Source organism: Labeo rohita, chromosome 8 (genome assembly GCF_022985175.1).
Source record: "Labeo rohita strain BAU-BD-2019 chromosome 8, IGBB_LRoh.1.0, whole genome shotgun sequence".
NCBI classification, from domain to species: domain Eukaryota; kingdom Metazoa; phylum Chordata; class Actinopteri; order Cypriniformes; family Cyprinidae; genus Labeo; species Labeo rohita.
Window position 1 is genome coordinate 2,490,350 of NC_066876.1, and position 26,066 is coordinate 2,516,415.

Genomic DNA, 26,066 nt, shown 5'->3' on the forward strand with positions numbered 1-26,066 from the left:
TTCGAGTCATTTTGTTCATTTTAGCAAAATCAGCATCACGTGACAGCTCCATAAGATGAACGAATGACTCGAAAAACCTGAAGACTCTAAACAGGTGAACTAATTCCAGTACAGAACCTAATAGGATGCTGCGCATGCACGACTGAATGAATCACTCCCCAAGACGTGATTCCAGAGTCACATTAAAGATTTGTTCAATATGAACGAATCATTCAAGAACGTGCATCCCAGAGCCTGTGCTACACAAGCTTTTGTGCTTAAAAAGTAAACAAACTTGTATTTTTTGAAAAAAAAATGACAGATCGTTTCGCTAGATAAGACCCTTCTTCCTCGTCTGGGATCGTTTAGAGCCTTCGAAACTGCATTTAAACTAGATTTTGGAAGTTCAAATTTGGGGCACCAATGAAGTCCATTATATAAAGAAGAATCCTGAAATGTTTTCCTCAAAAAAACAATTTCTGTATGACTGAAGACAGGAAGACAGAAAGACATGAACATCTTGGATGACAAGGGGGTGAGTAAATTATTTGTAAATTGTTATTCTGGAAGTGGACTTCCCCTTTAAGCACAGTTCAAGCTCATTTGAACTGAATCGAACTGAACTGAAAGAGAAAGAGCATGAGCAACAAAACAGTGTTATAGGCAGAGATAAAAATGTTTAAATTGGTACAATTAAGTGAGTTTAACACAGTGCATTTTCATGAGTGCACCGACACAACATAATCCTTGTAATCTCAGAAGTAGTTTTAAAACTCCATTAAATTACATTTTAATGTATAATATAAGCTTGTTTGAAACTGAACAGGTCTGGTTGCATTCATAATTAAATGATTCACAATACCCACTGTGTTACTGCAATAGTGATCATTCTCACCATGAATGTAGACTCAAATTTGTGTATCATAGTGGCTTATGTTTCAGTGCTACATATCATTCTAGATAAATGTGACACGTCATATATAACTGGTTATATAAAACAAGGCTTAGGCCATTTCAAGTTGATCTTAGTTAATATATATTCCGTCAGGTACCAAACCTTTTACACATTCATTTTAAAGCCATCTCAGCTATGATGTTAAAAATGACTGTCTTTAAAAGCCAGTGAGAAACAATTTTAAAAAAAAAAAAAAAAAAAACTTGTACAACTATCCAGATTACAGGAGGAGGAAGACTCTTATTTATGCCCCTAATGTGTATTAGACTAAGGGGCAATCTGCAGGTTTCCACATGAAATATGAAGAATGTCCGAATGGATCACATGTGAAGCTGCCTAGGTATCAAGCACCATTTGATACTTCAACACCATGGAAAGTACAAAAGTGCATGCTGGCAGCAAGCATGGATTTTTATATAAATGAACAAAAAACCTGATGTCTTGGGATACGTGTAGAAAATCTGGTCATATATAACATAAAAGAATACACCAAATATCCAATTTTGATTTAGTGGTTTTGCCTACCATAACAAATCCAATTGCACCAGCTTTCGAAAGGTCTTATTCTCCACATGACAAAAGATTATGTCACTTATTTTGTAAAAAAGTGCATGTCAACTGCAGGCTGTGGGTGTTTTTAAATAGCATCACTTTTCATATCATACTCTGTTACGGCTACCAGACAAATAAGACTGTAATCATGAGAATAACAATGCATCAGATATACATTTTCAATCATCACAAAGCACTTAACACAAACTCTTTTAAAACATATCTGTGAAAAGAAACATTTTAGCCATAAACATGTCTGGATCTACAAAGAGAACCTTGTGCTCCAAAAATATGAATTCAAACGATATAACAAAATATCTTTTTAGTTTACTTAAAAAAATATTAAAAACATGCCACACCACCAGAAACAACAAAAACACATTTAAAGAGTTAAAAGCTCTGTGAGCTAAAGTGTTGTAAAGAAACGCTATGTAACTTACGTACTTAAATCTTACTGCTAACCTTTTCCAGAACCAAACTGACCTTTGAGGTTTTATTAAATGAAGGGAATAAAATCTGCAAAGCCAGCAGTTTTTCAAAATATCTAATATTGCTACCTCTTCCCCTATGCTATGAGACAAGGGCAATTTGGCCAAAAAATAAAGAAACATTGGCTAAAATTAGGCTTTTTTAACCATCAAAGACATATTCAAGCATGAAAGCATGTTGGAAATGTTAAAAGTATTTTTGATCTCCCAGCTCCACTTTGGGGGAAAAATTATAATAATAATTATCATTAGATATATTTATATGTAGATATACACAAAGTGATGGAACGACCCCTTACTTCCCAGTCAAGAAAGGCAGTATTTTGACGAGAATACTAAATTCTCATTGAAACCTAAAAGCCGAAAACTGTCATGGGCCTCAGTATAAAGCTCATGAGTATGAGCAGAAGGCCTTGTGCTCATTCGAACTGTAAGTGCTGAGCTCAGGATCTTTATCTGTTGCTCAGCTTCCCTCACCTTGGAGGTCCACTGACCCCACTGGCCGAACCCATAATCCAGCCCTGGATCAGCAACACATAAACAAAACAACAAAAAAAGCAACAACGATGTCCGAATATATCACGTCTCAAAAACCCAGTTTCTAACAAAAACATTCCACTTAGTCAAAGCTTTAATACTAATAAGCATATCAGTGGACTACTTTGAAATCCTCATAAAAGTGTTGCTTAGTTTGTGGATCCTATGGATGTCATATAGCCCGACGATGCAGACTGTGAGCTTATAAAACTATTTGTGCTTCCTTTGCTTTCCCCTTTAGGCAGGTGCTTCTGGTCCACCCAAGCAGTTGCATCTACCTGTCCTGTCCTTATACTTGAAGACTGATCCCCTGTCCGTGCACCCTGTCCCAACGGAACAAGCTCTGATGCACGCTTGGCAACAACATGACTGTGCTCAGGGCAACCCTTAATGCCCGAGCCTTCACCGCTGACGCTCCTGCCTTCGTTACCGTCCTTTGCCTTTCTCTGCAGATCCTGAGAGCCTCCTTTGCTGTGCTCAGAGCAACGTCTCAACGCTTGAGGCTCGCGCTCAAAGTGCGTGAGTGGGAAATGTGGCAGCAAGACAACGTGCTGCTCAAACGTCTCTGGAACCAGAGAGATCGCAGAGGCTCGCCGGGGGCTCCTCATTGGACTAGCAAGTGGTGTCTCGTCAATGAAGTTAATCACTTCGTCGCGGCTAAAGCACTTGAAATCGTCCTCATAACGCTCGACTCGTGGAATCTGCTTGAGTGAATGCATGTCCTCGGATCGCCTCCTTTTGCGGTGTGGGTGGCTCTCCTCGTGGTAGGACGCGGGGCTGCTCCGACGTCTCTCGTGGCGTGGCGAGCTGTATTGCGGGATGCCAATGATGTCCTCTGTGGAGCCCCAGCGATGCAGGTAAGACGGGATCTGACCGGTGGTCCACATGTCGGTTTCGTCGTGGGAGTATCTTCTTGTAGGGGGCACCTGGAGTAACACAGAGACGAATGAACCAGGACATTTCTACAAAAAAAAAATAAAAAATAAGCTAAATTCCGGCTCAAACTAAAGACCTAAAACGTTCTCAAAGCTTCTGCATCTCTAATAATGCCAGAATCAATGGAATTTTGTGAACTATTGTGGCAACACAGGCCTGTTTTCACTTTAAAGTATTAAATATTAATAGATCTACCTTTTAATAGTGGTAATATTCTTTTTGTTTCGCTTATAATCACTCATTCTACAAACAGATACTCACATTCCACATTGTTCTGAGAACTACACAGGAAAGACAAAATGAGTTTTTAGTATTTGAAATAACTTTAAGTACACTATCCAAAGCATACAGCACAAGCCTAGCATGAAAGCAACTGTATTGGTTAATGCAGGAATGAGACAGCAGTTTACAAAGAAGCCCTATGCATTATGAGGGCTGATTGATAGGTGTACTATTCTCTGGCCAGTAGAGGGAAGCAAAGCATCATTAAAGCAATGGCATTCAGTTTTTGGGTAGTTGGATTTCTTTGAAAACTGATTCTGATGATCTTATCTATTTAAATACATCAACTAATACACAAGCTTAATTATACTACAGGACCAGCAAAAGTTAACACTTAAATATTTTTTTATGTTTTGGTATTTAGAAACCTTGTCACTCAACTCATTTAAATGGTAATTCTGTTTGATAAAAGCTTGTCATTTTATACTGCCCACTGATAAAATATTGTTTTGTCTCATATAAATATAAAGATGGACTTATTTCACAATTGTTAGACAGTGCTAAATATTATTGTTTGGCAGCCTCTAATATTCTATAAGCCCAAATGGCTTGACAGCAGAAACAGTAACAGCTTATACTTCCCAATTATTATGGCATTCCAATACTCGATGATGATGATGTAAAACACTGGTGAAATTGAAAAAGAACATTGTTTCTACATAAATACTATTCTAAAATCATCAGAAAGTGAATAACGTTCTAATGCAGACACATCAGCTTGGCGTTCTTTATCAATACGCATCAGTGTTTTTTTGTTTTTTGCAGAACATCTCTGGAACAATTCTAACACACACAATGTTAATGGTAGTTTTCTTAACTTTGAAGAGAACTTCAAAAGTTGTTTCGTGCAATGTATATAGCAATAAAATCAGCAAATGGAAAGCAGTCAAGCACTGCAGATTGCCTAACAGAGCTTTGGGAAGTGTTCGGCGTACACATTTATGGCATATTCTCCACATTTAACCTCCAAGTCCAAATTTTCATTCCAGACAGGCATATTTTAATAGCTGGTTAATAATTTACCCACAGAGAAAAATGGATGACATGTAAAAGGTCAATGAAAGTTACATGTGGAGGTTACATGTGAGCGCTTATGGGCAGTATGTGAAGTAATCATTTGAATGTAAAAAGGTTAAAAGTTTGAAGTGAAGCATTGCACAACTCTAAAACGTACTGGCAGCATGTTATGTTAATCACCTTCATAGTACCATTTCCTTGTGGGAGTGGTTCAAATCATTGGACTGATTTCTAATTTTCTGTATTTCACATTTAAAGAACTAAATTTAGATTGTGCCATGAAAGTATAAACTCCCAAACAGATCACACATCAGCTAATAAAATTAATGTCAGCCTTAGTATCAATATCAAGGGATTTTTACAACATACTGAGCAATTTTGACTTTTTCTTTACTCATTTAAATTTGCAATGACTTCAAGCTTTTAACTTTAAAATATAAACTGAAAAGCCATCACAGTGGCAGTCATCACATGAGCCCTGCAACAGCAGAAAAAACCCTACATAAAAATACCTAGATTTCACTGGGGTAAAGAAACAAAAGTGTTTGTTAGATCATATTTTCCAAGAATCTCCAATTTTAAAGTCTGACGTTTAAGAATTCAAATAGGTCACACAACAGGAATGTAAAACGATTCCAGTAAAAGAGCTGACAGTAATATAGTGACTGTACGTTTTGGCAAATACTGAGGTGGAGGGCCATTGCAGCATGCACATTTTTAGTTAAAAAAATAAAGAAAATATCAATTTGAAAACAAAATCAATGGAAATATACCTGCAAATAGTGCATTTTATCTTCCTGAAGCTCCCTCAATGGATAACCCTGGGGGCCCCCCCCTTTCTAAGGTTGAGAATTCGTACTTGGCAATACGGTCTACCGTCATGATATCACCAGCAGAGCTATAGTCAAACGGTCTGTCAAATATTAAGTCCGGATGAATGCCTCCATCCTGGCTGTTTTCTGCAAACGCAGAAAGCATATATATGTATCAGGATTAAAAATCAGTGTGCTCAAAAAACACAGACAGACAGACAGACAGACGAATAGGTTAAAAGAGAAGAAAAACAATTCCCTCTTATAGATTTCCGGTGTCCGCATTAGAATTTGAGAGGTTGTAAAAAATTGCTTCATGTGAAATCATTAGGATTCACTGAAGTGTCTCGTACTGAAAATCACAACTGACTGTCGCTGTTTACTAATTATGAAGTGCTGCAGATTGCAGCTAGAGCAAACTGTCATTTAAACAAATTCCCTAAAATATGTTTTGGGGCAAAAGATTGTTTGAGGGGAACAAACATTTTTTTTTAAACTTTAAAAACAGTTGTAGGGCAATGTGAAATGCTGGTCTTAAGGCAAAATGGGGGCACACAGCGGGATGACAGATGAGATTAGCTGTTAGCACAGGCAGCTTAGCATGCATTTGAGTGAGACACAAGTACAAGAAGCAACCCTTATACATACAACTGAGTTGTGTTACACAAGGCAAACCGTCTGGAAAGAAGCAGAGCACTGGTAAAATTAAGATCACACAATCCATTTCTTGCACATATTCCTTATGATTGCAAACTTAGAAATGGGTAAGTGGCAAATAGCAGGAAGGGTAATGAAATACAGCTAGCAGCAAAGTCACACACTTAACACCCACATTCATCAGTACATACTGACAGCCTCAGGTTACTAATAGTTTGTGATTAAGCATATCGATCATATAATTATCATGTGACCTTTGGGAATCCAGATCATTTTTTGTTTTTATATTTTACATCGTTCCTGTAAAAAAACAACACAACTATATATTGCAAGCAAAATAACATTGTTTCTGCCAAAGTACTGTTTTTGCTGTAAAATCAAAGTAATTCTACATGGAATATCCATGAAAGCTTTTTTTCTGTAATTTTGTTTAATTAATTATTTTATTTCTGGTTGCTAATTCAAAGTTTTTTTGTAGTAACAATGGCTGCAGTAACTATGGGATTTTGGCCAGTGGTCCTGCCAGTCTGTTGGGGCCCTTTGGTCACATTTCAAAGGAATAGTGGCATCATGCATCTCTGTGACACTTCACTTGAGAGTAAAGCAACATTGCAGCAAAACCTCTACAGTGGAATTCACTCCAAAGGCATCTCAGCAGGTGCTCAAGTTATATATTTGTTTCTGAGTGAGAGTCAACATACATTAACAAGACACTTATGAAACTAATATCCATCCATCTCCAAATGCAGGTCACATGATAAATCCAATGACTGTGGTCATCATTGGTTGACCTATAGATTCAAGTGTTTTTATTTATTTATTTATTTTACAAACATCGCAGTAATACATACGTTAAATAAATATCCAAGTATCCAAATACTAAATAAAATAAAATGATAACACTCTACAATAAGGTTCCATTTTTAACCACGTTTAATGCATTAACTAACATTAACAATGAGCAATACATTAATTACATTAACAATAATTAATTAAAATTCGACTGTTCATTGTTAGTCCATGGTCCGTTAAATAACACTAACAGATACAACTTTTGATTTTAATAATGTGTAAGTAAATGCCGGAATGAGTAATGCTTTTTTAAAAGCATTTGAAAGTTAGTTTATGTTAAGTAATGTTGTTAACTAATGCTAACAAGTGGAACCTTATTGTAAAGTGATACCAATAAAATTACTATCACACTACACATACTACTGGAAATAAATTTTGTAGGCACTATACATACTAGGCATCATTTAAGATAATTTACCTTATGCATGTTTTAGCAGGATGATCTATCATTGTCACTAAAATTAAAGCTCAGTTGCTGCAATGTCTGTAATTTTACGTTTTATTTCATTCTCCTGTTAATCCTGCCGAGTGAAGTTATGTGACAGTTTAATACTAGACTTTACCAATATATATTGCTGTGAACTGTGTTTTATATATTGTCTTATATATTCTTTTCAAATAAACACTGGTGTAGCAGGATGTAAGTAGCCCAACGCTGTGTTATTTTGAACACTGCATTGGTTTCTCCTTGGAACATGCTAAAAGAGAGATCAATGATCCTTACCTTCATCCACCTCATCATTGGACATGATGGCCACACATTTCTCCCAGACCATCTTGACGTCTGCTCTGTAGCGGTCACAAGCCCACAGGAACATGGGAAGCAGGATTGACTGTGCTATGGAGCACCAGAGGACACACAGGACCATCCAGCTGTAGGAGCGGTCAAATTTCAGGCTGGCAAAGCTCACCACCTGCAATGGAGCACTGCAATTATTTACATGCTAAAAAGCAAATTCAAATGGTAACACATACATTTCCTCTTATAATATATGCACATCGCAAAAAAGGATCGCTTGTTACTACACTAAATTGTTATAAATTGATAACTATAAATATAATTGTAATTATATGCTGTTTTATCCACCAACATACAGTACATAATTAGGCTCATCACTAAACTTTATTGTTATAAATAATATAAATTGAATAAGTAGTGTAACTTTTCAGTTACTTTATTAAAGTAATGTAACTTACATTTGATTACTTTTTGATTACTTTTCTAAATTTCTAATATTTTCAACTGTTAATCATTTTGAAGCATTTAAATCAGGCAGAGTTAACCTTACTGTAGCACTCAACACTGATTACTGTAAAATCCTTTATCACTTGAATTAAGATTATAATAAGTAAGGACAATATACATCTTTATTTTGCGATAACAACTGGCTGGATGTACATTATCCCACTTATTACACAGCTGCTTGCCACAAAAGTAAATAATTAGACACGAAACACTGATCTGAGCTGAAATATTTGAACGCAAAGCTGCAATGAAGAAATCAGCTGCTAGCAAGCAGCAACTTCAAACTAGATGGACATTTAAGGGATACAGTGCAGTCATACCACTTTTATTACACAACATTCACAGTACTTACAGTTTGTTAGTTATCTTATAATAATTACAGTTGGCAGCAGCTGCATTTGTATGAAACAACAGAGCGAGTCCACGATATCAGGATGACAGAATTAAGAAATTGTACACATAATACTGAATTAAGTTTTAATATATTATCAGCTAACCAAATGCAAAGCTCCCACCAAGAAAACTATCAATCGACTTAAGTTGCCCGGTGTGTGTCATTATCTTTCACCAGTTGTTATCGGGGAATAACACACCTTGGAATGTCATGACTGACCAATCAGAATCAGACACCACCAATTTAGACTTAACACCTCTTATTTACTTTGAGATCATTCTGAGGTTAATTACAGATTTGCAATCATAGCAAGAAATAGTTGAATAGCTGTGATACTGTTTTTAAAATGTTGCATTTAAAATGTTTGCATAGTTATGACAGGAAACACTGTCATCTAAAACAATTGGAAAAAAACAATTAATCTTAAAAAAATAAAGTATATGCATAAATCCAAATAGGAAAAAAAAACAGTTATCAAAACAAGCATGTGCCCTGTGTCCTAAACTCCTGAAACACTGGTGTCTCATTTTAGAGCAGTCAATGCAATTTATGTAAGAAGTCAATTAAATCTGTGTGTGTGTGTGTGTGTGTGTGTGTGAAAAATTCAGATTTAACCCCCTTTGTATTCATTAGCATTTTCAAAAGTAACTGTAATTTAATTACACATTTTTTTTCTCAGTAACTGTAACTAATTAAAATTACATTTATTTTGTAATTAAATTACGTAATTCCATTACATGTAACTAGTTACTCCCCAACACTGATTATTTCCACTAAGTACTCTGCATAGATATACTAAAGTGTACTTTTCACAAGAGTATTCTATCGCCTTAAATAACAATGAAACTATAACATGTATTTTAGGCAGGACACTATTTTGATGCCGATATCTTGATTACCAGAACTACCACAAAGAAAATTCAAAATACTGGTGAAATGACATATGGAAAAATTACTTATAGAAAAATCCTTCACATTAATACAGTACATTGTACATTATTTTTACAGATTATTTTTACAGTGCGTAGCTGGGTGCGTCTCACAAACCGATTCCCAGGCCAAATTTCACTCCAAGATAATTTATTATTATTATTATTATTATTATAGGCACAATATATCGTTACACCCCTAGTAAAAAACAATTTATTCAAAAACCAAGATACTGTAGGGCACAGTTTAGCGACCTCTCCACAGGGCTTTTCCTACTTTGAATGTTTCTTTACATATATTCTTCCACCATTAGTTTATGAATTGCATTTCTGACAAAGAAAACAGCTTTACTTAGAGGAAATGCATCATACATGCTAATACTCAGATGACTGTCTAAAAAATCTATATTCAATGGCCTTAATGTATGAAGATATGTACGAATTCTATTTCTCAAAGTTTTTATTTCTCAGAGAGTTTAAGAGCAGCACCCGAATTATTGTGGCTTGGTAGTGTGTTATTTCAAAAGGCCTATGATGAAAACTGAAACAGGGCCTTTGACAAACCTATAACTGTTTGGGAGACCTACTTAGAGTTCCTTTAATACACAACAGTGAACACGAAAGACTATACATATCGATGTGAAAACAAAGAATCCTAATTACAATTCAGGTGAGGGTGACGCCTGCTGGTGAAATGGCTGTACTGCAAGAATGAAAATTATACTACTACAGACTGGGTCACACTTTAGTTTGGGGACCAATTCTCACTATTAACTATTAACTCTAACTTTTACCCCAGTCAACTCCTAATTTGCCGCTTATTAACTGTTTGTAATGTTGTTGTTAAATTTAGATATGGAGTAGGATTAAGGGATCTAAAATATGGTCATGCAGAATAAGGGATTAATATGTGCTTTATAAGTACTAATAAAAGCCAGTATGTTAGTATGCATACTAATAAGCAACTAGTGAGAATGATCCCTAAAATGAAGTGTTACCATAAAATGACTAGATGGATTAAAAGCATTGCAAACTCATGCCAACACAAGAACAACAAGCAAACTGTGGCAATTATGTGATGATTGCTGCTGAACATGCAACAGGTGATAATGTTTCTTTGGGGAGGTATTCACTCGTTTCCTGTTTCATGTGTGGGACAAAGTGCCTGACTTTCCGACCTGCGTTCCTTCTCGGGACTTATCTATAGTCCTAAAAGTTTCACCAAGCCTCATTTTGAACTACTTGAGTCCGATTTAGACAGAATTCTTGTTGCAATTTACATCCCTTGTAAAAGAGGACTGGTGATTTATGCTGTATGGATTCAGTTTCCTCTTTGGTGAAAGTTTTGGTTACTAGGAATGTTGCTTCTTTTCAGGCGTTTACATGAAGTTGCATTTTTGGAGGACATTTGTGTAGTGACAGGCTAATCTTTTTCACACACTTTTTCAGATTTTATAATCTAGACATAGTTTTGACTGTGCTTCTTGGTTTTGCGTTTCCACAGTGTGCGTGAATCTATAAATTTAAACGTATCTGTTATGCATGTAACCCTGGGTTTCTGAGTAGATTACAGACAATTGGTAAGACTTGGATGTTAGGGGAAAACAGTGCTAAACACAAATAAAATGCAAGAAAGCAAAATAAGAAGAGAGAAGAAAACCAGGTCTTCTATTAGTGTTGTCATCAAAGGTTTGCAACCAATCAAACTCTCCAATACTTACAATATTTACTCGCTGCCCAAAGCATGAAGCCATTGAAACTAGAGACATTTAGATACCATACACAAGTCTGTGTATTATTATAAACTAAATCTCCATAATCACAACAAACCATCAAAAAGTAAACCACACTTCTGCTGTTGTTTATATGTTCTGTGTCAGTTTACCAATTTTGTCATGTTTGCAAAACTAGTTGAAAACCCAATATATTTATATTTGGAAAAGTTCTATAAAGTGTATAAATATTAGGGGTGTAACAAGACACTTATTCCACGAGACGAGACACGAGACTGGGTTCACGAGAACGAGACGAGATTTTTAAACTTTTCGTAAGAAATCCTCAATGATGAAATATACAGGGAAAATAGTCTTACTCAACTGAAAAAGACAAAACGCAAAAAAAATGAAGGTGAATTTTGAACTTCATGAAATTAAACTTCCATTTTAATGAATTATATGGAGTAATAAACAACATTTAAACGAGCTTCACGATTCTGGATCAATTGAGAATCCCAGCTGTTTTTAATAAATTGGAGACCATGATTCTCTCATGATTCTGGAGAAAAAATATTAGAAATCTAAACAAAATAACATAATTTACTAGTGGTTTTGACAAACTGTTCGTTACTGAAGCCTTTTAAAAACATATATTCATTTAAACAAAATAAAAAAAAAACATTCAGTGAAGGAGTCAGTGTCTCACTTCATTAAGTCTTGCTTGACTTGAAATCTGAATGAATGATTCAGTGACATGTTTTAAACGGGCAGTTGTTGCGACCTCCTGGCAGAAGAGGATAAGCGTTACTATACATACAAGTCTTAAGATACTTTCGTTTTGATCGCTACTGTACACAATAAGTGTTTATACCCAAACTACATCTTTCTGCTTTCACATTTACCCCGACCCTCTGATTCATTAACATTGGCAGCCACTAAATGTGCTTCTCACGCTCCACTGACACTCGCGATGCGAAACAGTCCTAATAGACAAATCTAAATCGTTGTCATTCAGGAATAAAATCGCGTGGGTGTTTGAATCGAGATCTTGATATTTTAAGGATTAATGGTGCAGCTCTAGTGTAAAAAGCGCAAAATGTTTTACAAAGATATGGTCACGAGATCTCGCAAGATCCGACTGGTCTCGCCAGACACATCGGATCTCGCCGGATTTTGTGCCACGAGATCTGGTCACATCCCTAATAAATATAGAATATGGGGAAGAGATTTGTTCCTTTTCTTCAAAAGATGGGCTTTTATGACTGAGTTCACAACAGATTCACTGTAAAAAAAAAAAAAAAAAAAGATTACTGCAATTAGTTATCACAACTTAAAATTAAACATTAGAACAAGTAACAATGTGTTGTTTCAACTTAAAAAAAAAAAAACAAGTATCTCTACCAGGGGTGCATCTAGTACTCACAAAGAAAACTATGGGTGTTCCAGAAGGGGAACAAATGATCAGAAATGGTGGATCCTGTTGCAGAACAAAAAATCCACATCACATAATTAGAAAAGTAAAAAGGCTTTTGTAATTATGCGAGTGCCTGGATGTGACTTTTCTTGTTGTGCAGTTTCATCCACCTACCATTTTTAAAAAAAGCATGTGTTCTTTATTTTACGTAAGTTGGATATTATCTTAACTAAATGCAGCAGCATGTTTTTACAGAGATGCAAGGGAGTTTTCAGACTGACACATTTGATCATTATAATCAAAAGCACTCTCTTCATTGATAGTTCTCAAGTCAATATCATTCATAGGTCACAGCAGACAACTCCCTAACTCACATGCAAAGATAAACATCATTGATGCTCTAATCTTTGTGTATAATCATGTCCTTTTAAATGAAAACTCACCAATATGGGGAATCCTGTTAGAAAGTCGTATATGAAGACTATTCCACTGATCAGATAGGTGATCTGCAGCGATGTCTTAATGGGCTCTGAGCCATCGATGGATGAGCGCCTCTTGCCCTGGGCATCCTCTACTACAATGGTGGGCACGTTAAATTTGTTCTTGTCCACGTTTTGACCCATCTGGATGGAAAAGGTCTGGAAGAGGGCAATTCCAATACAGATGACACCCATCACCACACTCCCGCTGATCAGCAGCAGGAAGCAGACGCCAAAGCCCAGGCCAATTTCGGTCACAATGAAGCGGCAGTTGTCATGGGTGTAAAATCGTTCTGTGGTATCATGCCAGCCCACAGCGGGCAGGGTGGACAGAATGAATGACACCATCCAGATGCCCATGACGGTATGAACCGCCTGCTTTTTGGTGTTACTCAACCTGGTGGAAGATAAGGGAGATTAAATATTACATGTTAATAATAAAACAAAGACTATACTGGTTATATAAGAGGTTAATAAAACTAAATTACATTGAGCAAAACATTCTTGCCACATTGATACTAAACTGTGTGGTCCGGTTAATTTTACAGAGGATGGTTGTAACAACTGGGTGAATAACACCATCAGTTAGAAACCATTTAGAAAACACTGTAGACATAGGGATGAAATAAACATGAAATGTCCGCCACTGTGCCACACTTTTCTAATAGTGTTTACCTCCACCCCACCTACTGACGTAACAACAACAGTCTTTGTACTTGCCATTAATTTACACAGTAGTGTTGTTATGATACCAATATTTTGACTTCGATACCTGACAAAAAATATCACTTTAAAAAAAATAAAATAATAAACTAATATTAATCACATGTCAGTGCCACTGCACAGGATTATGGCGAACAACTACCGAGCCTACAGGTGTGTAGAGATCTTTGCTATATTGGTAAGTTCGCTTAAAGCATAAAGCCAAATCTTATTTCAAGATATAGTAATTTTACTATATCTTAAATACAGTACTAGTAAAATGCGGAATCGTACTATTTTAAAAAGCAGGGTATCGCAATACTTTTTAAGTACCGGTATATCGTGCTAAACTACTACACAGTGTGAAAATGATATCAGTGTTTGAGATAAATAGTGTGAAAACCATAAAACAAAACAAACAAACAAAACAGAATCAGTTTTTTATAAACAAAATGATTTTAAAACAAAATGTGTTACTATCATCCCTGTCATGATCCAGTCAATTCCTGACCGATAGAATCAAGTTTCACTCAGAAATGTTACAGAAGTGAAAATGATTATAAACAATGTTTTATGTTGACTTTAAGTAAGCTGTTTAGAGAACAGTGTTGATTAGAAATTACTTGATTGAATAACATAAGACTAAAAATCTTTCCTAAAAATGAGAAATTTTTAGTTAAAGGTTTAGCGCTATCTTGAGGACTGCTCATGTCTTAAGTAAAATTTTCATAGTCTCCTGTCAGCAAAGAGGAATAATGATTCTTACCCTTCCAGTCACTACTATAATTAACAATACATTTATTACACTATTTATTAACTTTTGTTAATATTAGTTAATATAAATACAGTCCTTCATTTTTCACTTTGCATTAACTGTTAACAAACACCTTATTTTAATAATGCTTTAGTAAATGCTGAAATTAACATTAACTAGGATCAATAAATGCTGTAGAAATATTAATTCATGGTTCATGGTAACTAATGTAGTTAACTAATGAACCTTGTTGTAAAGTGTTACCAATGACTTCACATACAAATCCCTTCTGTGAAGATGTGCTTTTTAGTATATAAAATAGTATAAACATTTTATTCTGGCAATACCATTGAATCATTTTTCTTGGTTTAAACCAGGGGGTCAAGATTTTAGCATGGTGGCCACTTTAAATGCTATGCTGCACCATTACTGCCCAAAAAGCAAGCTTCTCCACGGCTAGTCATTTAAAGGTAGCCTTTGCAAGCATATTCAGTGACAGTTTTTTTGGAAAGCTCCCAACAGCATAAAATAGACTTTTTTTTTGCAGTTTGATTCAATGACTTTTAGTATAGCATAAGTAACATAGAACACTGTTATTATGTCACATAAAACTTATTTTTAAACCAACAAAGAAGCAGTAGTATTTAATAAAATAATTATATAATAAAAACTGTAGTATTTATATTTAGAACAAAACACTTTGTGGAGTCCTCTGTAACTAAAATGTAAAAATGACAAATTTAACCAATGAATCATGGGAAAGCACAACACGGAACACACTGTACGCCTACGTTTAGGCCTTCAAGCATTGTTTTCACTTGTGTCATCTAAGGTCTGTCCTAATGAAATGATTTAATTCAACTCCCTAGCTGTGTGTAATAAGATACTGGACCAATCGACATGATGTAAGCCTCCAGTTCTTTGACCAGTGAGGAAAATCTGCTATGCATCGTGCAATGCAGAATGTTGAATGAGGTTTACAGATTGTGATCAGGCACTCCGTTCATGAAACGCCTCTGGAATTATTATATATAGGCCTAAATGATTATCCTAGAACATCAAAAGATAACATTGCATAGCACTGGTATAAATACCTTATAAATCTCATATTCCTTAAATTAGAGTAATCACAGGACATAAAGACTCTCATAAGATGTCTATCCATGCAGATCTCAACTGTGTTGAACAACAGATAATGGACATTGGCTTTGTTCGTATACTCGTGAGCTGACATACTGACTACACTGATAGCATCTAAGTGAAACTGAACCCCATAGGTGAGCAATTTAAACACTATACATAGGCAGTAACTGGTCCTCAATGTAAAATTCATTTAAGTAGCTATCTGCTATTTTGAATTAATACATTTGAATATGAATGATCAATTCACTAAATCCACTCCCTGTCTATTAAAGTGTGCTCATCAACTTGTCTTTTCCCAGCAACTAGTAATGACAGAGGTAATGCACATTAGCTCTTAACATTAATTAACATTAGTCAAATCAAAATTCTAAAAATATAATTTCTACATGCACTCCTAAAAATAAAGGTGCTTTAAAAGGTTCTTCACAACCATAGAAGAACCATTTTTGGTTCCACAAAGAACCATTCAGTCAAAGGTTCTTTAAAGAATCATCTCTTTCTTACCTTTTTATAATCTGAAGAACCTGCTTTCGCCACAAAGAACCTTTTGTGAAACAGAAAGGTTCTTCAGATGTTTAAGGTTCTTTATGGAACCATTTAGACAAAAAAGGTTCTTCTATGGCATCATGAAGCACCTTTATTTTTAAAAGTGTATGCACAAATAAACATTCTAATGTAAAAGAGTTCCCCTTCTTTAACTAGGCAGACAGATAAACCATTTTCCCAAGCTGAATTGAAGGATAGATTTATTAGCATCACAACTTCAAATAAAAAGTGAAACGGGTAAAAAAAAAAGATAACACTTCTATAAATGATTGCAAAGATGACAGACAGATTGAAAATAGCAGCTTGAACTGTGTGACTGTCTTTACCAACTGAGTAAAACAAGATGCTGCTACAAAGGTCAGAGTTTAACTCACTAAAATAACATGTAAAACATACATTTAATAGCACCATCTCTATGATAAACTATGCTGGGAATAGTACACTCCATGCCTGGCATCTGTAAGATGCCATTATTAAGCAGACTAAAATAACATTAACTATTCAGACTCAGGAGACAGCAGTTTAACATCTCAGAAACACCTCAGATGATCCCTCTTTGAGCCTTTTCATCTCTGCTGGGAAATGTGTTCAGTGTAATAATACCTTTACAGATAATAACTTTAATTTGTATTTAATTTAATAATAACAGTCGTTTTCCTTTACTTTAAATTGTACTCAAACTCTGTAAAATTACTGTAAAAACAATAAGATGTTATTGTAAATATTATGCCATTAAGGACACATTACAGTAATTCTCATTTTTTATAAAGAAAACAATGTATATTTGTAGTGTATTTTTCAGTTTTCTTAAATCACACAGAAATAAACGTAAGTAAAATTGCAAAAATAATTTATTAAATAATAATTTGTGAAATCACCACCAGATGGTGCCAATTGACAGATGGCACCATTGCTTACACTGTTAAAAAAATACACAACATAATAATAGTAATAATAATAATAATGACCGGCTGTCAAACAAAAATTAAAGTAAAATATCCTAATTTAAAAGTGCAACAGAATTTTAATTAAATGTTATATATAAAAACCACTTATTTCACAGGTATTTCCTGAATTATTATGATCAAATGCCTTCACTTTAAAATAATAATAACAATAAATGATCAAATGAATGGCAGCAATAGCTGCCAAACAAAAAACGTACAATTAAAGTAATTTAAATTAAATTATAGTGTGAAAATGATTACAGAAATTAGCTTTAAACTTTTAACAGAAAAACTCTCTTATTTTACAGGCATTTCCTGAATTATTATGAGCAAAAACCTTCGCTATAAGAAGAAAAAATAAAAAAGACTGACAGCAACAGAACACTAAAAACAAACATCTCACTCAAGATCTCAGCACCTTCACCTACTACTTACCAATTTGACTTCATTTTTATACAGAAGTTTTTGTTGAGAATTAACAGAGGTTTAGATGCTAATGCTTTACTGAAAATAGCAAAGTGTCGCAGTGATGGAGATTAGTTTTTTTTTTTTTTTTTTTTTTTCTGGCTGTTTTAACTGTGTTTCTGAAGCCTGATTGTCATCATGTGGTGGCCTGGTTCATTGATCTCATCCAGAGGCTAATTTTAATTTTGCCTTGTTCACTGCAGCTTTGTGATATTATGTCATCAGTGCAGCTCCGGGCAGATGATGTAAGTTGTCAGCGTTGTGCACGCAATACTCAGAAGTGACGAACGCGGACACGCAGGGGAGAGACCAAAACACAAAACAACGGTCACGAATTAGAAGTACAAAACGAAGATTTGTAAAGAAGAATGTCAGATGATTTCAATATAAGCCAAGAGGAGACTAGTTTTCCATTGCTAAAGTAAGAAAACTTTGCTTCCTTTGCTCCTGTAAACAAACAATGGTTTTCACAAGACTCACTTCATGTTTACGCAACGCAAACATACTACGTCATCCGCCTGGGACGGCTTCCATGTACAACAGTTTGTGCAAGCTAGATTAAAGTGATTATTACGTTTTAAATATGGGTATTTTTCTTACAAAAATGTATTGATTCGCTACAGGAGGCCTTTATGCACCCCAGGAGCCATGTGAGGCACTTTTTATTACAGATGGATGCATTACAGATGGATGCACTTTACTGGACTTGTTTTGGACTGTTGAAGAGAAGCACCCACCTATTGCCATGATAGATCTTGAAAGAGCCAGGAGATTTTTTAATATAACTCCGATTGGATTTGTCTGAAAGAAGAAAGTCATATATACCTAGGATGGCTTGAGGGTGAGTAAATAATGGGCTAATTTTCATTTTTGGATGAACTGTGTTGTCAATAGCACAGTGTCGTTTATATCTACATTAGTTCACGCGTCTGTGTTATTAGCTGACCAATGACTGCAAGAATTAACATTTTACAGTGAAGTAACAATTCAGAAAAAATAAAACAACAGTGTTTGGAAATCGTCTTGTTAAAAATGACTACAAGTTAATAAAACTGATCTGAGATCAGGTAAAATCATATGCTGGTTCACCACTAGGGGGCGATATCAGTGTACTCATTGATTCACAGGTTCATTCATGGGCAGTTGTGGCCTAATGACAGAGCGGATTGTCACTCAAAGGTCGTGGGACACACGTCACGTCCTTTATTTTACAGAGGTTCCCCCCAATGACACTCCACTGAAACTGATTCACAAAAGTTTCGAAGCTTCATGAGGCAGTGCTTCAAAAACGTTCCATCACTGCCAGTCATTTGACCATTTTTTAATGATTTTTTATTCATTATTATTTTTTATAGCGCAGTCATTTCTCTTGGCTTGACTATATAGCATAATATCCCTCATTCTGAGCTCTTTTTTTTTTAGCAGCTTGTGATGTTGAGAGGTATTTCTTTCTCCACTGATGCCAGAATGTATTGTCCAAGCTTTGGACTTGCCTCCGCTAATGATTAAAGTGGTCATTTTCACTGAATTTGTTTGGCGAGTGAGGAACTGCAGAAGTTTGAGTAAGTAGAATTGTTGATGTCAAAGTAATTGGAGCATCTGGATCTGTTGACACAGGTACCAGGGGTGAGTGACTATGGCTGTGACCTCCACCATGACAGGGATTTGTTGTCATAGCATTCCTCTTCTCGTGTCCATATCATGCTGAGGCCACGTGTTTAGTTGAATCTGGGCCAAGCCACTTTATGAGCAGTTCTTTCCAGGTTTAAGAGTCCTTCAATAACATTACAGAAGGTAGACTTCCAAGCCCAGTAGTTCTCTGGCCTATCATAAAATTTTGTTTAGCTGTCAGAAGATCACAGCATTGTGATGTAAGAGTTTAGTGGCTTGTCAATTTAATGTTGTCTCTTGGAAATAATGCCTCATGCAATGTGGAGTTAACTGTAGTGCATTTCCACCTGCTTTTTTTTAAAGAACTGAGCGTGAATATGCATAGTGTGGCAGTTGAGGAGTGTCCTAGTTTGTCTGAAAACACTAGTAGACCCTTTGTCTCTATGGCAGGTCCTGAAACGGAATATTGTGCACAAAGAGACAGACTGTGACTGATCAATATTGGCTTGTGTTCAGTGTTAGAGGTTAGTGTAAGCATTGCCAACTGCCTCTCTTTATTGTATTTGTGCTGATCTTCCACATAGTCTTTAGTTCTTTGCAATTAATCACATAAAGTCAATCTATGGTACACAGATTTTTGATATGTGATTTAACAGTATTTATAATATTTAATACATAAGATTTTCTTATCCTGTGGCTTCCTCTAGACATCTATTGTATTATTCCTATTGATAGAAATGGCTGAGTTTTTAGAAATTGTGGTTAGCATTTTCACAGGTGAAATGGGCCACACCTAACAAATATATCAGATCTGCAAAACGATTCAGCCAAAAAAAGACATACATTTTATATGGCTTGATGCAAGTATTCAAACAAAATGACAATTTTGATGCTGGCATAGACAGAAACAGAGTTGCTAGCAAAAACAAAGATGCTTTACAGTATTACAATATTCTTTCAAGATTTGTTACACAGCCACGTGGTGACACTGTGTATCAATTAGTCCATTCTGATTTTCCATTTTAAGATGTTGAAGATTCATTGGCTACTGGTTCCATGCTTGTTGAACTGTCCAAGTGATATTCAAAATACATGTAAGTTTTTGACCCAAAAAAAAAAAAAAAAAATGAACTTGATTAATGATACAGCTGTGGAGTTACCAAGCATGTTTCAGTTATAGTTCCCCCTATGATTGGAATTCCATGCAACTTGGCACGTGTCCTGAGAATGTCCTGTAACATCCTGATTGTACAACAGCAACAAACAACAACAACTGAACAAAATCATTTAAAACAAGAGTTAGAGCAAATACTTTTGTTTGCTTAAACATTTTTATATTCAGCAATAAACTATCTGCAAAATCAGATACTAGTTACACTGTCACAGATATTCCATATCATAGCAATCAAAGCTTTTAACTACTGAAAAAACTAAATGCTATGAACCACTCTCAAGCTCTCACAGCTAGCCATTTTAGCAGAGTGCCTGGTGTTTTCAGCTTCCTAAAAACACCTTGGTGGACTGCATATATTTTGGGCATTCTTGAGAAATAGTTTGGCAGGTCTGTTTATCTACGCTTTGATGTATCAATATTCTTTTAATAATATTTGTCATGATGGTCTATAAACAATAAATACCAAGTTTTATGCTAATTGGACCAACAATCTAGGAGGAGGTTTTTCTAAGAAAAAAACAAAAAAACAAAAGTGCAATAAAATCACATCTTTGCAGGGCTTCACTCAAGGATTGAAAAGAAAAAAAATACTTTAGCCCTTATTGATCCAAAGTTCTGAACATAAATGCAAATGTACTTGTAGTGCCACCTAGTGTTTCAACAGATGTTTGTGGGAGTGCTTATGTAAGGGGGGAATTGGAACTGTACCACCAAGTTTGTGATCTCTATTGCTCCTTTTCCATCAGCAGGCACCAGGTATGTCCAGACCAGAGATTTCCAGATAGGGGCGGGATCTCCTAACCTTCAAAATGGGGCGGGGTCTCGTCATGTCAATTGTTATTGATTTACATTTCAAAATAAAACTTTATAAATTAGACACTGTTTCTAGTCGTTCTAAATAGTTGTTCTGGTTAATGATGTAAACGGGAATCCCCCGCGAGCCGTCCCAGTGCAGTACAGGAGAAAGGTTTTACTTTATCCCTTTGTTTTAAGAAACGGGGGCATCCCAGGACTTGAAATTCGCAGGGTAGGATGGTGTAGTGATGCTGAGTGTAACTAAAAAGGCCCCATTGTTCGGTGAGGTCCGGTTGGGGAGTTACGGAATGGCCCGGCGATCTTATATCGCATAATCTTATTAACTGTTTATCCACCACGCTATTTAGTGCCAATCCCACCGTGCTGTCAGTTTCACTGGTTAAGGTTAGGGTCAGGTGTGGGGTAGGTTTAGGGGTTAGCATTGTTTGTAGCATAGTGTAAGAAATCAACACTGTGACTGACACAACCAATAAAACCTTTAGAATCAGCTGTGGGGCGGAGTTTGCACTGAAGTGGATTGGGGGAAAAATTGTGCATGGGTGTCATGTGCCTGTCTGTCAATGGGAGGAAGCCACACCATATTTTGGAGCTCCCACCCCGTTTTGAAGTTCCCGTCCCCATTTGGAGATCTCCAGGCTGCAGTTATACCCTTCTCCCCCAGCCCGTTGCAAGCGGTTCTTACCTCTAAACCAGAAATGTTTTGGTGCTACTTACGAATGACCTTTCCTGGTTCTGAGCTGGTGCTTTGGGTGTCGATAGACAAAGAACCGATTTGAATCTAGGCTTTGGCTCTGAACCAGCGCTCAAACTGCCTTGGTGGAAAAGGGGTAACTGACTTACACCCTCTGACACCTAGACACTTCTAAGGGAATAAAAAGAATATTTTAGGTCCGTGCTTCTCAAACTTGTCCTGGGACTCCAGTTCATGTTTTGCAGTCATTACTATTGAACTGATGAGTTGAATCAGGTGTGTCAGATGAAGGAGACATCTAAAGCGAGCAGTGTGGTGTACAGATGTATAGACCTGCTACAAGATTTATGTATGTCCATTCGTGCAGCAGCAGCATATCTTACACGCTCACAGCAGCATATCTGGGCATGTACTGGCAGTAGCAAATCTCCATAATTGCTCTACAGCAGCATACAAGACCAAATACATTAACATTTTTATATTCATTAATATTCTAAAACTATCACAAAAATGTCAGAAATGTGGTGTAAACCTAAATGGTAAAACCAAAGGTTTTTTTAAAGAAAAGATTACATTTAATGCCTTAATGCCACATGAAATGTCATTTCCTCTGCCACTCAATATGAAATCAAAAAGTGATCAAGACTATTTGCCTCCTCTAGGCCATTGTCATGATGTCTACTGCCAGTTTCCTTTGAGCAAGCATAGGCTCAGTTCAAGAAACAGTGCAACTGCTGAGTAAACATTGCAAATGTGCTTAAACGTCTCTACTGTTCAAAATGAATTTCGGAAAATGGGCACTTTGAAACAATCAAATTTTCAAATCTTTGTATCTTGAAATATAGGATTTGAAATGATATCTAAAATAATCATGCATTCAAATGCTCTGAGGACTGTTACTGAAGAAACAGTGATAACATGAATGTTTATGTATGAAACCTTGTCAAGACACATTTCCCATTAAAGCCCATTAACACTGAGAGTGAATAATCATTATGAATTTGTGCTGTGAACAAGACTTGTGCTGTTTAAACATAAACAGCAATGGGCACAAAGTGGCAAAACAAAGCAAACAATGATCAGTTGTGCCATGGTGAGACGACATAAAAACAAAAACAGAATTTTTGTCCTCTGTACTCAGTTGTTTTATCGTCATTATTTATTCATATGTTCCACCTCTACACTATGATGCCAAATATTGACTTTAGTGCTTCTTTTCATAGTTTGAAAAGAGAATTACACTCTAGAAAAGCATTCATTCTGAGAAGAGGATAGACATAAATAATAATCACATTATGAAAGAAAGACATAAAAAACACTCTGATGTCTCTCCAAACATCTCTCTGAGATAAAGCATCTATGATTAAAGGACAATTGTCCTGAAACTGAATTGCTGGCCAGATGGCTCCAAATGAACTGACTGCCTGTCTAGAAAATGTATCTAATAGTCTATTAGCGACATTGTCAATGGCAGGACTTTTTCCAGCAGCTTAACACCAAAATCCAGCACAACCGCATCAGCAAGGTCTTGTTGTTTTATATAACAGGTTTGACCAAAAGGACTGAATGAGTTAAATTCACTTGAGTGCAACAAAATTCAGTTAACCACTGCTGTGAACTGTATCTCCCTGAAGACAGTCCTTAACACAAATAAGATGCAAAACAAAGGAAGCAGTTTAAAGAACGGCCACAGTAGTGTTTACACTAATTTGGATCAATCTGAATGAATCAGATCTGAAGGTTTTTTAAATGAACCTTTAATAATTTAATTAAAAATGATTTAATAATAATTTACATGTGCATTACATGTATTCTGAAAGAACTTCAGTGCATGTGCAGTATGAATCCTGTGAAACTGTAGTTCGAAAAAACAACCTACATACAAGGAAGTCAAAATAGAAACAATTGCATTTTCATACCACTTTTGCATTTGTTAGGGTCTGGGACACACAAGACGATTTTCCATCCTAACCAATTTTAAAACCATGGGAGACCACAGACTTGAAGACTTGATGTTATGAACGTGCACACTGGATGATTCAACCACACACTTATTGACTGTAGGAGCAATTTCACGGTGACACGAGATCTCACGGAGACTCGTGAGATCAAACGTGACTAGAAACAAAAAACACATGGAGGACAATTAACATTGTCAGCTGGCTCTCCTGGTGCACGTTCTATTGTACAGTGGAAAAAAACCCAGAAAAACAAGAATATAGGTGATGTTCTTTCTCAGCACTCTACTTTTGTGGCATGTTTGTGGCTGCCAAGTTTTAGCTGTAGAAGCATGCAAACATCTGGTAGGTGACTCACTCTCATTGGCCATCAAGGCTTAAAGGGGTCCTATTATGCTCTTTAACAGAAGCTTGATTTTGTTTTGGGGGTGTACTAGAACATGCTTTCATGCTTAGTGGTTCGAAAAACACATTATCTTTAACATAATTTACATTATTACAATACATTTCTCCCAGCCTGGCACAAATCACTCGATTAGTTCCGGGTTCCACCTTCCGAAAAACAAAATGTGCTGTGATTGGTTAGCTGTCCCACTGTGTTGCGATTGGCGAACAGCTTAGACAGTGTTTCAGTACTGCCGCGCCCCTTGACAAAGAAGCAAGTTCTGTGTACAACTGTTAGCGCAAACTAGATTAAAGTGATACTTAGATTTTAAATATGGATTTTTTCTTACAAAAACCCATCGATTCAGTACAGGAGGCCTTTATTAACCCACCCCCTGGTTAGCCTATAGCCTATTCTAGTGCAAGTTTATGCATTTTAAAAACATTTGCGTTATAAGTGAAGCTAACGTTATCTACACTGTATGATGAATAAATCTCTTACCACACACTGCACACGTCTGCAGCACGTTATGGCTCTGACTCGGCAACCGGAGTAGACCGTGGCTGCGGCATATGTTTTCACCCCCTGTACTGCACACGTCTGCAGTGCATTACTGCTCTGAATCGGCTACTCTAGTCAATGCTTGTGTTTATACCCGTTGCGCTGCGATTCGTTGAAACAGTTCTCCGTGCTGCATCGTTAGGGTAATCCCCCACCTCATCCCTACATCGACCAACAATTCGAATTTCTGTGGGCAGGATTTAATTTAATGATATTCTAGTGGACCATGTTGTGACATCATTGCATGCGGAAAACAAACGTTGTAGTCCAAAGGAGCCATTTGTTGTAGTTCTTGAAAAGGGATTTTTTAAGAATGTAATATCTCCCTTTGGAGTGGACTTTGAGATTTTTAACTTTGTAGATTTTTTTTTATGCCCAAACATACACACCACACACTGACTGAAGTTCAAAAATTGAAAAAGCATAATAGCATAATAAAAAAAAAAAAAAATCTCCCTTAAAATATTCAAGTGAGTGGCCAGCCTGACATTGGGTGGGTTTAGGGTTGGGTTTGGTGTAGGGGTATGTTATTGTCCAGCACAACAGAGCGTTAACCTTTTAGCAAACACTCACCGGACATTTGAATTCTGAACCGCCACAATATCTGAAGCAACATAATAAATAATAACAGCAATATGAGCCTGTACCAACATAATAAAAACGCACAGTCTCACTTTGAAACTGCCACGAAATGTGCATTAAGGTACGTAATATTTCTGTTGCTTGCAGAAACGTCGCCACAAGCATGTATTTTCAGTGAGCCTGGGTTGGATTTTGACCTTTTGAAGCATTGCAGATATAATTTGCATGAATATCTAGTGTTTACATAGTATACTATTAAAATATTTTGACATACTTGAATGGAATATGTTTGCAATATGAGTGTTTGTTTCATTTTTTATCTTTTATCTAAACACAGAGCAAAATTTTAGTTTATGGTGTCATTCAATACACATTAACATAAATTACCTACAATTTCAAACACAGTTAAAGAGTATTATACACTAAGACTAGGTTTACTACGGATGCATTTGCTGATCTGTTTAAAAAACTTCAAACAGCATTTATG

General features: G+C 36.1%; 1 protein-coding gene across 1 annotated transcript in view; it reads right to left on the minus strand.

The window, feature by feature from the left end:
- Window positions 1–1,428: 1,428 nt before the first annotated feature.
- LOC127169208 (probable G-protein coupled receptor 153) overlaps window positions 1,429–26,066 on the minus strand; it is a 39,048-nt gene continuing 14,410 nt past the window's right edge. The window contains 5 exon segments of the mRNA XM_051116412.1: window positions 1,429–3,437; window positions 5,520–5,582; window positions 5,584–5,705; window positions 7,792–7,981; window positions 13,209–13,641. Coding sequence (XP_050972369.1) covers window positions 2,661–3,437; window positions 5,520–5,582; window positions 5,584–5,705; window positions 7,792–7,981; window positions 13,209–13,641 — 1,585 coding nt within the window. The 3' untranslated portion in view covers window positions 1,429–2,660.